The sequence below is a fragment of the Rhinopithecus roxellana genome, chromosome 6 (genome assembly GCF_007565055.1).
Source record: "Rhinopithecus roxellana isolate Shanxi Qingling chromosome 6, ASM756505v1, whole genome shotgun sequence".
NCBI lineage: Eukaryota > Metazoa > Chordata > Mammalia > Primates > Cercopithecidae > Rhinopithecus > Rhinopithecus roxellana.
Window position 1 is genome coordinate 137,215,222 of NC_044554.1, and position 17,490 is coordinate 137,232,711.

Sequence of the window (17,490 nt, forward strand, 5' to 3'; positions counted from 1 at the left end):
ACCACAGAAAACATCAGCAGCTCAGCCTTGCTGGTTTGTTCTGGGGAATCATTTAGTCAAGACCTCAGTTCTGCCCTTAAGATCATTTAAAACAACATTGGAAAAAATACATATGCACATTACTTAATTATTAATAATTGATTATATTACTGTATAATAATACACAATTATAGAAATATATTAGTAGTTATTAAACCAAAATATGTATTTTTACTTCATAATTACTCTTAAATTTTTAACATGCATAATGAGCTAATAAAATAGAAGAGTGTTTAATGTTTCTACCCATTTCCCCAAACAATGTATTCCACGTGCATGAATCTTGATGAGGTGTTATATAACGGCTGGTTTTTCGTGTAAACTAGCTTGTCACATAGCTTGAATAGGAACAGAAGAGTAATTTATAAATAGGTATCTTCAGGCAAATAAAGTTAAGTAATGTGCCTAAGAATACATGCCAAGCAGAAATGAAAACCAGGTTTCCTGATTTCTATCTGGGGTTCTATTGAAAATAGCCTTAAGATGAAAAGTTAAAAGACTTTTAAACTATATACCATAATTAGAAAAGATAAAAGAAATAAAAAGTGTTCTCTTAAATTAATGTCCAAACTGAAAACAAGGTGTGTGAATCTTGACTCATGTCATTTGATCTAAGGACTAGATCATGTGTCTTCTATTCAAATTCAGAGGTGTAAACAGTTCTATATTCAGAGATAAAAGGCAGTGTGAGTGTGACTATAGCCTCTTTGTGAAACAGAATTTAAGTGGGGGTGGATATCAGAAATATTCAAGAGATAATTTTCAGAGAAATTAAAAGAGATTGTACCATTTTTAAAGGGGACAATAAATATATCAAACAGCAAATGTTTACTAAAAACCTACCAAGTTAAAGGCATAAAGCACAGTACTCAACGTTTATTTGACTTCTGAGCTGCCTCATGATATGTTTCTCTGATTGCCTTTTTGGTTGAATACTTCCTGAAGTCTCATCAGTAAGCTGTTTCTCCAATAAAAGCTCTTACGTTACCTCTGGGTAGACCACTAAATACCTTAATCTAATTCCCAGCATGAGTTTTTATTACCTTTTACCCCAGTAGCTGAACCTCTTGATATCTCACTTCCCATTTTGTAGTCTACTGTTCACAGAGTAATTTCATACGGTAAAAGCTGTTCTCTCCCACAACATATCCAGAGGACTGGCTAATGAGGAGGCTCTGATGCCTTTGGGGATTCCTATATTTTAATTATTATATACAGTAAGTCCTCACTTAACATCACCAATAGGTTCTTGGAAAACTTGACTACTCATCGCTAAAAGGGAACTCATCTCTCCATAGGCTAATTGATTTAAACAAGAGAGTTAAGTTCCCACGGCATATTTCTGGCCACAAAACCATCACTAAACTTCTAAATAAAGACCAAAACACTTTTAATATTAAACACTGAAATAAATCTAAGCTATACGTACACTTAAGAAAGATTAAAAACAAGTAAGATCATTTATTACGTAATTATTTCAGTCCAGGGTTGTGGGTGGCCAGAGCCTACTCCATCAATTTAGGGAGCAATGTGGGAACCGTGGCTGGATAACACACCATCCCATCTCAGGGTGCGCTCACACACACACCCACACTCACTCAGACAGGGACTCCATAAACATGCCAGTTCACTTGATGTGAACATCTCTGAGGCATGTAAGCAAATCAAAAGACCCAGAGAAAGCCCATGCAGACATGGGAGGAACACGCAGACTCCATAGAGACAGTAGCCTCAGCTGGGAATCGATTTTTTTTTCTCGTCAATGTTATGACAAAATGTTCATCGACAAAATAGCATTATTTAGGACGTGCTGTATTATTTTCCAGTGCTTTTTACATTCCACTGTATTTACAGTGCACTGTGTTTCCAACCTGTAGCCATCATGGGTTCTAGTTCTTTTTCATTTACCACATTAAAATGAGCAGAAAGTGGTATGCTTAGAAATACAATAAATTATGGAGTGTTTATACCTATATTATTCTCAAAAAGTATTCCTAGCCAAACTTTATATGCCTGTTTGTATAATTATAGTATCATAGTGAAAGTTTTAGAAGTCAGTAAATTTAAAAATCTTGTTTTCCTGTAATTTACATCTATATAATGGCATTATAGAAAGTCAAAAAACATGAAATCATTTTTCTTCATGGGACAGGCTTGATATATTTTTAGCAAAATAGAAAGTAAAAATAAACCATTCCCTTTCCTAAATGACTTAAGGATTGCATCTGAGAATCTATGGAGACTCTCTTAGGTATCGGCAACCCATGGTTCCCTGATACACACTTCGGGTGGGACTATCATGTAAAATATTCTCACCTACCTTTTTTTTTCAAAAGTGAGGAATAGGAAAGACACAGCACAAGACTTCAGCACACTCTGATATTTACTTTCTAAAATAACAGGGAAATAGCACCATAAGCATAGCCTTTCTTTTCTTTTCTCTTTTTCCAAAAAGCTTTTGCTAAAGTGGGTTTGTGTGTGGAAATTGTAGACAAAATACAATGATAAATAATTTACTTTCCATTTAGCAATGGTGTGACTATTTTATTTTCTTCTTTCTTTGTTGAGCATAAGGAAATGTGAGTTCTTTACTTATCTTTCCATCTATCCATTCACAGTTCAATCATCCATCCCTCTGCCTATCTTCCCATTGATTCTCTAATCCTTTCTGCTGCTATATCTCATTCTATGTCATCATACAGGCTTATTATCCAGGCTGTCTTTCTTAATAACCCTCAATCCCACAGACAATATCTAGATTTTAGTGTGGATTTTCAATGTGTTTTCTACAGAGTAATGCTCTTAAGTTTCCTATAAGTCACTGTAAGCTTAACGGTGCCTTATAGCCAATACTTTTAGTTTCTCTCATTTAAAAACATGTTCAATCTGTACTAAATGGAAGAATTTCTTGAGTTACTGTAGGTAAAATCTACTTTCATTTTACTTTGAACTCTAAAAAGAATCAATTTACTTCCACACATCCAACGATCAGCAACATGTTCATCAGCTTTCTAGGACTCATGCAGAAAACCTCCCCACAGGCAAGACCTCTTCCTGTCATGTTCTGATAAGGGTAGATTTCACACCAGCATAAGCTGGACATTCTTCATAGCCTACTGGAAATCTGATCAGCTGGCTGAACAAAAACTGTCAAGGGTTTTACTACTGACATTCTCAGTAGGGAACTCGTGGAGCCTTTCTTCTATGGAAATGATATAGTAGAAATTCTGCTCACCTGAATATTGTGGGGGAATAGTTGTCAGGATTGGAAGGGTTACCTACAGCTAAGAGCAGTGCCAATAATAAAATATAGACATTGTCTAATATCGGTTAGATATATTTTTTCCTATTGTTTACAGGTGCTATCTCCAATTTAGGATATGTTCTGATGATATAATTCCACTGACACAAAAGCATACCAAATTGTGAATATTATACTAAAGACCTTGTGAGTACTTTAATATGATACATTTTATTATTTTGGAAATTAAATATATTAACTCCAAGGATAAGAATTTTTCTGTCCCTTATGGTGTGGGTCACTTAGTAGTAGGGAATATACCAATGAGTAAAGTCATTAATGCTTCCTGCCTTTGTGCTAAGGTAGTCATTACCATTCCCCTGTGTAATACAATGCACCAAGTTAATAAAGGAAGTTTACATAAATTTCATATCACTTGCTTTCAGTATTTTTTGTACTAAGAAATTTTATTTTTGAGTTAAAGTATTTTATTTTGTGTTGGGGTCTTTTTCACATATTGGTTATATGTGAAAACAAGTCATCTAGAGAACACAGGGTGTGAATCTGCAAACAGTGTAGATTGTTCTTGAAGTAAAACTGAGTTGTTCGTAGTACAGGTTGTTCATGGTTACACAGTCTTGGATTCTTGAAATGAGTGTCTTCTTATTACCTGGGGGAGTTGTTTTGAGGGATTTCTCTCTTTTGTAAGATAAGCTTTCATCTTTCATATGAACATGACTGAACATAGAGTGTGAATAATCTTCAAGCCCACAGTCTAATTGTTCTCCATTCACACATATTTATAGACTTCGCATGTCACACCTGGGATACCGGTATACTGAATATGTTTCCTATTGAGAAATGTTAAGCGCTCCCAGAGAGAAACTAACAGAGTCTAAATTTGGTGGAATAAATGCTACATTTTTAGGGAGAATCAACTGTTTCTGCAAAGACTTTAAGAAGTTCATTAGTATTCTTGGTATATGATATGAAAGGACACACATTCCTAAATTATTCATGTTACATATTTACATGATAAATATTAATTTTAGGTGAATTAATTACTTCCATATCTATTGACCTTTGCTTTGGCATTTGCTTTAGTCTAACAACTACATCTTAATAATGATATTCTTTCAGTTTTCCTTCTTTATCTGTGACTTTTTTGGTGTCTGCAGTGGCTTAGCAGTGGTCGGGGGAGCTCTAAAAGAAAATGCTTTAAAAAAATACCCAGTTGCAATTTAGAATTCTGAAGGATCTCTGGAAAGTAATAACCTACAGGACATAATTGACATTCCAAAACTAAAATCTGATCTACCTCTAGCAATGAAATTATACTACCCTGGAAAGACTGCTATAATAAATCTACTTAAGAGTGTTAAAATGCAGCCATTAAAGTGGCCAAGAAAATATTAATGTACTAACATTACATGTTTTATGCTACTTCTTATAACCTCAAGATACATTAGTAGTAAAATGTATCCCTCGGCTAGACTCCTAAATGTGTTGACATGCTGTGTAAAGTTAGTGGATACAGAACAATTAAATTTTGAAAGTTGCAACTGCAAAACTTCAGTTTTTATCTTCCATGAATTACTGGTCACTGGTGTCAGTCCTTTTTGGGAGGGGCAGAGAAGCCATCTCTTCTTTGGTTTTTAAAACATTCATTTCTCTTGGTTCTTTACCATATTTTCTGATCATTTTTGCTCATATTCCTTCCCAAAATATTCTCCTTTTTTGGTATTTCATTTGGTGGTATCAAAGAGGGCCTTTATCCTTGTTCTTTTTCTACCAAGGTATTTTCTAGGAAATTCAACCCTGTCCTCTCGTCTCCTCTCCTCCCCACCCCTCTCCACAACCCGCCAAATACAACACGCTCATCTTTATTGGTGAGATTTGTCCTTTGTTTTTGTTTTTCTTTAGCGTTGTGCTTTAATACACACTGTTCCCTTGCCTGAAGGGAACTCCCTCTTGCACTCTTACCATGCTTCCCTGTAAGTAGTGTCTCTGTCATCATTCAGCTCAAGTGCCACTCCCTCCACAAAGGGCTCTGTTTCTACTACTCCCTTATGCTCATTCTGAATCTTGGTTGTATGGCATACATATGGCATTTTAATTACTTGTTTGTCTACATGCTCGCCTGATGACTTTGAGGACTTCCATGACATGCAATCTGTATTGGTATTTCTATCCTCATTCTCTTAAACAAATTGTATATGTTGATATACGTTCAATGTGACAGTGAAAGAAGTCCTGCTATTCCTCAGACAGGAGGATAAAGACTGCTGACAGTACTGCTTAAAAATGTTCATATTTGTGTGTGAACTTAAGATCTACTCATTCAATATACACTTGATCCAATAATTATGATAATTTTAGAGTCATATTAGTTAATATCTAAAATATATAGTTTTAGCTTGGGCCTTATTAGATTCACTTATTATTTTGTACACTTAATACATCTGGTTCTGAAACAGATATAATTTAAAAAAAAAGATGTAGGCCGGGCGCGGTGGCTCAAGCCTGTAATCCCAGCACTTTGGGAGGCTGAGACGGGTGGATCACGAGGTCAGGAGATCGAGACTATCCTGGCTAACACGGTGAAACCCCGTCTCTACTAAAAAATACAAAAAACTAGCCGGGCGTGGTGGCGGGCGCCTGTAGTCCCAGCTACTCGGGAGGCTGAGGCAGGAGAATGGCGTGAACCCGGGAGGCGGAGCTTGCAGTGAGCTGAAGTGAGCTGAGATCCGGCCACTGCACTCCAGCCCGGGCGGCAGAGCGAGACTCCATCTCAAAAAAAAAAAAAAAAAAAAAAAAAAAAAAGATGTATCTGCCAAACAATTGAAGAGTTTTAAAAAGTGCCTTTGGGCCAGGCACGGTGGCTCAAGCCTGTAATCCCAGCACTTTGGGAGGCCGAGACGGGCGGATCACGAGGTCAGGAGATCGAGACCATCCTGGCTAACACGGTGAAACCCCGTCTCTACTAAAAATACAAAAAATTAGCCGGGCGAGGTGGCGGGCGCCTGTGGTCCCAGCTACTCGGGAGGCTGAGGCAGGAGAATGGCGGGAACCCGGGAGGCGGAGCTTGCAGTGAGCTGAGATCTGGCCACTGCACTCCAGCCTGGGCGACAGAGCGAGACTCCATCTCAAAAAAAAAAAAAAAAAAAAAAAGATGTATCTGCCAAACAATTGAAGAGTTTTAAAAAGTGCCTTTGGGTTAAAGATTTCTTTTACTGTAGTTTCTATTCTGTACTTATTTAAATTGAAATTGACAATTTTATTCAGTATCATAATTAACTTATTTTTAACCACATTTTTTCCAAATAAGATTTTTTTTTTTTGACAAGCAAGTTTTATTTCTTATATAATTTTGGAATTTAGAATATATATTTGCATGATCTGTGTATATTTACAAATAAATTTTTATTCCAGTTTTAAATTATTGTTTCTAAAGTTTGATGCAGAGGTTGAGTCAAGAAGGCCTTTAAGTCAAAATTTTAAAGAAACTTGTCAGTAAACCAGAACTGATCAAAGATGGAGTTGTACTAAATATTTTTACAACGATAATGTGGATCACCTGTTTACCATAGTGAATACCAACCACAATGTGAACAGAAATGCAGCTCTCATGCCCCGGATGGCTGTGTATATACCCCTTCAGAGCCATCACATGCTCAGTCAGTCTGCATAAGTGAATTCTTGAGAAGAAAGCAAAGGTTACCTTCTTTGTTCTTGTGGGTATTTAACTGTGAGAGGAGGTTTTCATTAGCCTGCACGCAGTACACCTCTCGGGTCTGGATGCCCCCGCCACAGAGGGCCGTCTGATTGCCGCGTCTCTTGTCCTGTTGACTGAGCAAAGGGTCCACACGGCACTCAGTCCACTCCGTAGTTCTCCAGCCATACCTAAATAAAGAAAACACCAGCAGCAGCAACCATAATTACTGAATGACACGTTTCTCTACTCCTGTCATACTTTCTTTTAATGAAAATTAGTCTCAAAAGCATTTTCCTAGAGAATCCATCGTAGACTACATCTATGGTGCATATTTGGTTTCAACTCCTTCTTTATGCTCTGCAGTGCTCCATTTAATGAGGGGTTAAATTTAGGGTGATCCTGTTTTAATTGCAATTACTGGAAGTTACTTATAAATATTTTATGAAAACGGAGCATACTGCTGAAAACATGAAATTTTATGTTCAATTAAGCTGAACCCAGGCTTGCCCTTTCTTGTTGCCTATAAACAAAGGAGGATTGAATATGAAAATGGGAAACGTTCTGAGTGATGATGAACCAAAACATTTGCTTTGCCTTTTAAAAACTAAATGAAAACTGCACAGTATAGCAAAATTATAATTGTGTATTGTGTATTAGGGTTAAAAATTATAAGAGAATAAATCAGAGTTTTCTCTTTATTGTCAAGAGTAAGATTCTTTTTTTTTCTTTTTTTGGGGGGGGCACTGAGCATTCCTAATGAGTGCTGATGCATGATGCAAAGAGCTGGCACTTCTCATCAGTGGAGCACAGGAAAGAAGATCTTTGATGCTCAATTAAAGCTCCAATCAAGATTATGATGTGAGAGAAATGTCAGGGGATTGTCAGTCCAACATATGATTGAAGGAGATAGCTAGGGAAACATTTCCCGACGCCACCGAAGATAGGAAGTGATGGCATTTCTCCACCTCAAGGAAAATGGATATTCTAAAAGCACAAAGAAAATGACTCATGTAGCACTTTGTGTCACTTTAACCAAGATGCTTCCTTAGTAATCAGATGAACAGCCAGCATAGGTGCAAATGGATGTGCTAATATTCATCTGAATCAGGCAGAAGGTTAAACGGCCCTCAGATGTCTAATCTAGATTCTTCACTCTGTCAATGGTAAGGTTTTGTGACAGTGAAGATGAACTTCATGCCTGTTTTTAAATTTTATAAGTGGATATTTGTTGCTTAATGAATTGTGGGACTGGGTCATGAAGAAATAACACCTGACATTAATTTATAAAGGAAGGGCAGCACTCAGGTCAATTCTAGAAACACAGATAATTGATGCCTGGTTTGGGGATTGAAGGGGAAGGAAGCAAAACCAAATAGATCATTTTTTTAAGGGAGTTGCAATAATCATTTTAAATAAACTGAAGTTCCGATTTAGGTCCCGCCAAAAAGTCCAATGAGAGGAATAGTCTTTCAATAATGTAAATTGGTTACACATTCTGTGAAAAATGTTACCCCCAAAAAAGGGCATGGAGAAAGATACTGAAGGATATATATTTATTATTTATTTTGTTAATTGTGTTTGAATATCTGAGAAGAAAAAGAATAAAGCACCTAGCTTGCAACAAAAATAGAAGAAACTCATAGGAGAGAAAACACAGGAAATCCTGGCAACTTCCTTGAGCCTATTATGTGGAAAGGAACCAGAACAATCAGTGAGATAGGCAGAGATAATGGGGAGGAAATTCTCTGTGGAGGTTTCAGTCACTTTTTACATTAGAGTACAATGGATGAGTCCAAAGTGCTGCACAATTATATATCTGGTATAAAACATTACTTTTTTGTTGTTATAGGAATAGTAGTAGTAGTAATTTGCCTCCCCACTGGTTCATAAAGATCTAGCTATATGCATGTTCTTTAAATGTTTGGAATAATCCAGAGATGCTCTCAATGAAGTTCACACATCTATATTGAAAAACTAACATAAGTTGCTTTATAAATATCCTATATACAGATTAAGCTGAAATATTGCTATTACCAAAATAATTCACAATAATAACTTGGAAATTACATTTTAATACTGTCATACTGTCAAATGTTTCAGAATGAGTCTTATTTAATCTGAATTCAACGAATATTTATTGAACACTTATTTTGTACCAGGTACTGTGATATATGCTAGTAATTAAACAAAAAGTCAAACAAGCAAAAAACCCAACCCCTTTCCCAATATTAGTAAGCACAGTCTTTGTCCTCATGGAACTTAAAGTCTCATTATTTTGATGTAGTATTTTACTCTATTGAATAGGATTTGTTATACAAAGTACTGAATTTTAATAGTTAATGATAATCTATCAAATCAACCTGCCACTTTTTTTTATATATCTAAATAAAATTTTAATGGAACACAGCCACACTCAGTTGTTTACATATTACCTCTAGCTCCAATAGCAGTGTTGAGTCATTGCAATAGAGACATGTGTGGCCAGCAAAGCTTAATGTTTTAACTATCTACCCCTTTACAGAAAAATTTTGGCAACTCCTATTATAAAAAATACATAAACATAGAATTGGTGCTAAAAATTTCATGGAGATTTAGTTTGTAAGAGACACTTTTATTCTGTAAAACCAGTTTTTTTTAAGGATACTGTTTGTAAAGATATATTTTTGTGTGTGTAAAAATTACTGTTGCTCAGAATACTGTTCAGTCAAAATCAATGAGCTGAGCAAATGTAGTTTGGGCAGACACTATACCCTTCTTTATTTACTCACGTGGCACAGGGGGCAACTCCATCTCCTTGAGACAAACAGGGTTCTTTTTCCTCTAGTTCTGGACACTCCTTTTCACTGCTAATGGGAAACTGCCTGATGGTTCGTGTTCTTACACGAGTGCCTGCAGGGGACACCATGTCGTGGCATGTTTTTGAGCAGGGGCTCCACTCTGACCACTCAGAAACCTGGCACTCTTTGGTGATCACACAGGACTGGAAGGTCATTGGAAGCTTCTCTTGCTGGCAAAAGCTGTAAAAAAGCATTGACATTCTCATTACAGACTCACAGGCAGTTATGAACTTTGTCTTCTACACTCAAGAGTGAATCAAGTTGGGCATTTTTATTTCTACTTGGAGGTGTGATTCCAATTTCATTGAAAATACATCAGCCTTTACGATGTGGAAAAGCAGTTAGACTCAAAGCTAACATTTGCGTATTCTTCTGTTTTCTAAGAGTTGTTAAACCATTCATAGGAAATAGAAAATAAAGATAATTAAGTAAAATTAGCTAAAGCTAAGTTTACCATACTGTTCATTTTACTCATTCTAGACTTGTTTTACTTTAGAAAATGAGAAACCAAGAACTGTTAACATATGCTAATTTCCATTCTGTTTAGGGAATCAAGTAAATATGCCTGGATAACTGTGATGATTAATACTGAGTGTCAACTTGATTGGATTGAAGGATGCAAAGTATTGATCCTGGACATGTCTATGAGGGTGTTGCCAAAGGAGAGTAACATTTGAGTCACTGGCTGGGAAAGGCAGACCCGCTCTTAATCTGAGTGGGCACTGTTGAATCAGCTGCCAGTGTGGCTAGAATATAAAGCAATCAGATAAACGTGAAAAGACTACACTGGCCTAACCTCTCAGCCTACGTCTTTCTCCAGTGCTAGATGCTTCCTGCCCTCAAACATCAGACTCCAAGTTCTTCAGTGTTGGAATTGAGACTGTCTCTCCTTGCTCCTCAGCTTGCAGACGGCCTATTGTGGGACTTTGTGATCATGTGAGAAAATACTTAATAAACTACACTTTATATATATAATCTATCTTGTTAGTTCTGTCCCTCTAGTGAACCCTGACTAATATAGATTTTGGTACCAGGAGTGGTTCTAGAGGGATAGAATATTAAGGATGAGTTCTTTCATTGGTTTTGGGGTTTCTGGAGTTGGTTGCTTAATATTAAACCCCAAAATGCTAAGGACTCTACTTCTAATAGTATAGAGAACACTCATAGTCCTTGGCATGAACTGTTCAGGAAGTTATGCAAAATAAATGCATTTGATGCTCCTGTTTCATCAATCATGAGAGGCAAGGAGTTTAGTGACTCTATACATAATACCTTTGACCATAAATGGAGAGCCAAGAAACATAATGAAGTTAGTTCATTGCTCCTAAGTTCAGTGGAAAAGTGATGAAAGAAAATGATGAACTCAGGAATTCTAACTCCTAGCTTCAGAAGCAGATACTGAGCTTCAAATCTACTAAGATTGTTCTGAGAGACTTATCTTCTGTTGAAAAAGAGCTGAATTTGTGGCAATACAGACACAAGCTCTTATCATGCGAATGGGTCACCTGCAAGGAAAGGTGTATGCAAAGCCTCACCAGGTGTCTACTGTTAAAGTGAGGGCATTGATTGGAAAATAATAGGACCCTGCAACTTGGAATGGGGACCTGTGGGAGGGCCCTGATGAAACTGGGGACACTGAGTTTGTAAACTCTGATGAAACTTTTTTTTGCCAGAAGAAACAACTTCTCTATCCCCAGTATTGGCAACATCCCTTCTCCAACCCATGCTGCCATCAGCCTTTCCACCTTTGTCTGAGGAGATAAACCCTGCACTGCCTGAGGCAATGGTGATGGCCTCTCCTGAGGCAGTTGCCAGGCAAGATCATGTTGATTCTCCTCAGGAGCCACTGCCAACACGCCTGTTTGCTTCTACACCTATAACTAAAGTCCTGGCAGGCCCCTAGAGGTAAGGTTGAGTATGACCCATGACGAGGTGTGCTACACTTGAGAAGAACTGCTTGAATTCTCTAATTAATATAAACAGAAATCTGGAGAACAGGCATGGGAGTGGATATTAAGAGTGTGGGATAATGGTGGAAGGAAGATAGAGTTGGGTCAGGCTGAATTTATTGATTTGGGCCCACTAATTAGGGACTCTGCATTTAATGTTGTAGCTCGGGGAGTTAAAAAAGGTTCTAATGGTTTATTTGCTTGGCTAGCTAAAATATGGATTCAAGATGCCCACTGTGAGCGAGCTGGAAAGGCCTGATCTCCCTTGGTTTAATGTAGAGGAAGGGATCCAAAGGCTTAGGGAGATTAGGATGGTGGAGTGGATTAGTCACTTTAGACCTACTCATCCCAGCTGAGAGGTCTAGAAGATATACCCCTGACCAATGCCTTGCAAAATAGATTTGTGAGGGCAGCACCTGCATCTTTGAAAAGCCCTGTAATTGCTCTTCTCTGTATGTCAGATCTAACAGTGGAAACCACAATCACTCAACTACAAAACTTAAATACAATGGGAATAATTGGATCCTGAGGTGGTATGGGCCAAGTGGTGGCACTCAACCATCAAAGGCAAGGTGGGCACAGCTATCATAATGGACAGCAGAGGCAAAGCAGCAATCACAATAGTCTGACTCATGTAGACCTCTGGCATTGGTTAATTAATCATAGTGTTCCTAGAAGTGAAACTGATAGGAAGCCTACTGTATTCCTACTTAATTTATATAAGCAGAAAACTTCTAGGTCAAATGGACAAAATACATTTGAATTATAAAAACAGAATCATGGCCCCTCAATCAATTTCCAGATTTGAGCCAGTTTACAGACTCAGAACCTCTTGAATAAAAGGGAGGCCAGATCCCCCTGGGGAAGAACACCACTACATTATGTACAATTTATGTTGTTAATCTTTCTTCCATCCTTCCCTAAGAAAACCTCTGGCCTTTTATCTGGGTAACTGTGCATTGGGAAAAGGGAAATGATCAGACATTTTGGGGACTACTGGACACTGGCTCTGAGCTGACATTGATACAAGGGGACCCAAAATGTCATTGTGGTCCTGCAGTTATTGAGGTCAGGTAATTAACGGAGTTTTAGCTCATGTCCAACTTACAGTGGGTCCAGTGGTTCCTGGGATTCATCCTGTGGTCATTTCCCCAGTGCCAGAATGCATAATTGGCATAGACATACTTAGCAGTGGGCAGAATCCCCACATTGGCTCCCTGACTGGTAGGGTAAGGGATATTATGGTGGGAAAGGCCAAATGGAAGTCATTAGAGCTGCCTCTACCTAGAAAAATAGTAAATCAAAAACAATATTGCATCGCTGGAGGGATTGAGGAGATTAGTGTCACCATCAAGGACTTGAAAGACACAGGGGTGGTGATTCCCACCACATCCCCTTTTGACTCTATTTGGCCTATGCAGAAGACAGATGGATCTTGGAGAATGACAGTGGATTATTGTAAGGTTAATCAAGGGGCAACTCCAATTGCAGCTGTTATACCAGATGTGGCTTCATTGCTTGATCAAATTAACACATCTCCTGGTACCTGGTATACAGCCATTGACTTGGCGAATGCCTTTTTCTCCATTCCTGTCCATAAGACCTATCAGAAGCAATTTGCCTTCATCTGGCAGGGCCAGCAGTATACCTTTACTGTCCTACCTCAGGGGTATATCAACTCTCTGGCTTTGTGTCATAATCTTACTCAGAGGGAGCTTGATTGCTTTTCACTTCCACAGAGTATCACACTGGTCCATTACATTGACGACGTTATGCTGATTAGATCCAGCGAGACCTAGATTTAGAAGTAGCAAACACACTGGACTTATTGGTGAGACATTTGCATGCTAGAGGATGGGAAATAAATTTGACTAAAATTCAGGGACCTTCTACCTCAGTAAAATTTCTACGGGTCCAGTGGTGTGGGGCCTGTCAAGCTAGTCCTTCTAAGGTGAAGGATAAGTTGCTGCATTTGGCTCCTCCTACAACCCAGAAAGAGGCACAATGACTAGTGGGCTTATTTGGATTTTGGAGGTAACACATTCCTCAATTGGTGTGTTGGTCTGGCCCACATGCCGAATCACCTGAAAGACTGCCAGTTTTGAGTGTGGTCCAGAACAGGAGAAGGCTCTGCAACGGGTCCAGGCTGCTGTGCAAGCTGCTCTGCCACTTGGGCCATATGACGCCCCATATCCAATGGTGCTTGAGGTGTCAGTTGCATATAGGCATGCTGTTTGGAGCCTTTGGTAGGCCCCCATAGGTGAATCACATTAGAGGCCTCTAGGATTTTGGAGCAAGCCCTTGCCATCTTCTACAGATAATTACTCTCCTTTTGAGAGATAGCTCTTGGCCTGTTACTGAACTTTGGTGGAAATTGAACATTTGATTATAGGTCATCAAGTCGCCACGTGACCTGAACTGTCTGTCATGAACTGGGTGCTTTCTGACCCATCTAGCCATAAAATGGATCATACACAGCAGCATGCCATCATCAAATGGAAGTGGTATATATGTGATCAGGCTAGAGCAGGTCCTGAAGGCACAAGTAAGCTACATGAGGAAGTGGCTCAAACGCCCATGGTCTCCACTCCTGCCATCCTGTCTTCTCTCCCCCAGCCTGTACCTATGGCCTCATGGAGAGTTCCCTATGATCATTTGACAGAGGAAGAGAAGACTAGGGCCTGGTTCACAGATGGTTCTGTATGACATGAAGGCACTACCTGAAAGTGGACAGCTGCAGCACTATAGCCCCTTTCTAGGACAGCCCTGAAGGACAGCAGTGAAGGGAAATCTTACCAGTGAGCAGAATTTTGAGCAGTGCACCTGATGGTGCACTTTGCATGGGAGGAGAAATGGCCTGATGTATGATTGTATACTGATTCATTGGCTGTAGCCAATGGTTTGGCTGGATGATCAGGGACTTGGAAGAAGCATGATTGGAAAATTGGTGACAAAGAAATTTGGGGAAGAGATATATAGATGAAACTCTCTGAGTGGTCAATAATTGTGAAGATATTTGTATTCCATGTGAGTGCTCACCAATGAGTGACCTTGGCAGAGGAGGATTTTAGTAATCAAGTGGATAGCATGACACATTCTGTGGACACCACTCAGCTTCTTTCCCCAGCCACCCCTGTCATCACCCAATGGGCGCATGAACAAAGTGGCCATAGTGGCAGGGATGGAGGTTATGTATGGGCTCAGCAACATGGACTTCCACTCACCAAGGCTGACCTGGCTATGGCCACTGCTGAGTGCCCAATTTGCCAGCAGCAGACACCAACACTGAGCCCTTGATATGGCACCATTCCTCAGGGTGATCAGCCAGCTACCTGGTGGCAGGTTGATTACATTGGACCTCTTCCATCATGGAAAGGGCAGAGGTTTGTCCTCACTGGAATAGACACTTACTCCTGACATGGGTTTGCCCATCCTGCATGCAACGCTTCTGCCAAGACTACCATCAGTGGACTCACGGAATGTCTTATTCACCATCATGGTATTCCACACAGCATTGCCTCTGACTAAGGCACTCACTTCACAGCTAAAGAAGTGTGACGGTGGGCTCATGCTCATGGAATTCACTGGCCTTACCATGTTCCCCATCATCCTGAAGCAGCTGGATTGATAAAGTGGAGGAATGGCCTTTTGAAGTCACAATTACAATGTAAACTAGGTGACAATAGTTTGCAGGGCTGGGGCAAAGTTCTCCAGAAGGCTGTGTATGCTCTGAATCAGCATCCAGTATATTGTACTGTTTCTCCCATAGCCAGAATATATGGGTCCAGGAATCAAGGGATGGATGTGGAAGTGGCTCCACTCACCATCATCCCTAGTGATCCACTGGCAAAATTTTTGCTTCCTGTTCCCACAACATTACGCTCTGTTGGCCTAGAGGTCTCAGTTCCAGAGAGAGGAATGCTGGCACCAGGAGACACATCAATGATTCCATTAAACTGGAAGTTTAATGGAAGTTAAGGTTGCTACCTGGAACTTTGGGCTCCTTCTACCTTTAACTCAACAGGCTAAGAAGGGAGTTACAGTGTTGGCCGGGGTGATTGACCCAGACTAACAAGATGAAATCAGTTTACTACTACATAACAGAGGTAAGGAAAAGTATGCATGGAATACAGGTGATCCATTAGGGTGTCTCTTAATATTGCCATGCCCTGAGATTAAGGTCAATGTGAAGGAAAGTGGATAAGATAAGGAAAAATATGCATGGAATACAGGAGATCAATTAAGGCAACTCTTAGTATTACCATGCCCTGTGATTAAGGTCAAAGGGAAATTACAACAGCCCAATCCAGGCAGGACTATAACTGGCCCAGACTCTTCAGAAATGAAAGTTTGGGTCACTCCACCAGGAAAAAAAACACAGCCTCCTGAGATGCTTGCTGAAGGCAAAGGGAATACAGAATGGATAGTAGAAGAAGGGAGTCATCAATATCAGCTATAATCACGTGACCAGCTGCAGAAAAGAAGACTGTAATTGTCATCAGTATTTCCTCCTTCTTTTGTTAAAAGCATGTTTGTTTGTGTACACACTTGCGCTAAGAAAATATCTTCCTTTTATTTCCTTTTTCCTTTATCATGTGACATAGATTTACTGACTTCATGTCAGTATTTAAGTATTGTTAACTTTATGTAATAGTATTTGGTTTGGGGATTGTTGTGTTTCCGGTTGTACGAAGGATAGTTGTATTATGTTAGGCATAATTATGACCTTACTACTGCCTTTATTTTAAGATTATGTATCATCTCAGGAGATGTGTATGGGTTCAAGTTGACAAGGGGTGGATCTATGATGGTTAATACTGAGTGTCAACTTGATTGGATTGAAGGATGCAAAGTATTGATGCTGGGTATATCTGTGAGGGTGTTGCCAAAGGAGATTAACATTTGAGTCAATGGGCTGGGAAAGCCAGACCTACCTTTAATCTGGGTGGGCACCATCTAATCAGCTGCCAGCAAATCTAGAATATAAAGCCATCAGAAAAACAGGAAAAGACTAGACTGGCCTAACCTCAGCCTACATCTTTCTTTTGTGATGGATGCTTCCTACCCTAGAACATCAGACTCCAAGTTTTTCAGTTTTGGGACTCGGACTGGCTCTCCTAACTCCTCAGCTTGCAGATGGCCTATTGTGGGATCCTGTGATCATGTGAGTTAATAATAAACTCATATGTATGGCCTATTAGTTCTGTCCCTCTAGAGAACCCTGACTAATATAATAACTTAATACCATATTGTTTAGAACAGAAAAAAAATTAATATGTGCCTTAACATTATTTTAAATATCACTTGAAACTTTAGATGTGATTTTTAATTATAATGTATGCTTATTTAAGTACATCCACTTTTCTGTTCAAACTTTGACACATAGAATACATGTGGGTTTCCTAATTAAATATAACATAAGTATTAATAATATGCATCTATTTACCTATAAACTGTAGAGATATCCACTAAATATACCTTTAATATTTATTTTATCAGTATTTATGTTCAAACTTTTATCTACTTGTACTTCAATTAAAGGGATGGTGGATTCTAAATTATAATGTCTATATGTGAAGATGAAGATGATGGTATGGATGTCATCGATTGGTGGTTCATATACTTTGAAGAGTTTTTGTGGAATTGGATGGATTTGTGTTGATTCGTAGTTTAACTCTTGCCCATTCTCAATAATAATAGTGTATATTT

General features: G+C 38.9%; 1 protein-coding gene across 1 annotated transcript in view; it reads right to left on the minus strand.

The window, feature by feature from the left end:
• LOC115898203 (thrombospondin type-1 domain-containing protein 7A-like) overlaps positions 1 to 17,490 on the minus strand; it is a 336,275-nt gene that overhangs the window by 72,667 nt on the left and 246,118 nt on the right. Inside the window, exons 3-4 of the mRNA XM_030932028.1 lie at positions 9,764 to 10,012; positions 7,002 to 7,183 (exon numbers count right to left, since the gene is read on the minus strand). Of these exons, the coding sequence (XP_030787888.1) occupies positions 7,002 to 7,183; positions 9,764 to 10,012 (431 nt within the window). The remainder of the gene's footprint in view (positions 1 to 7,001; positions 7,184 to 9,763; positions 10,013 to 17,490) is intronic.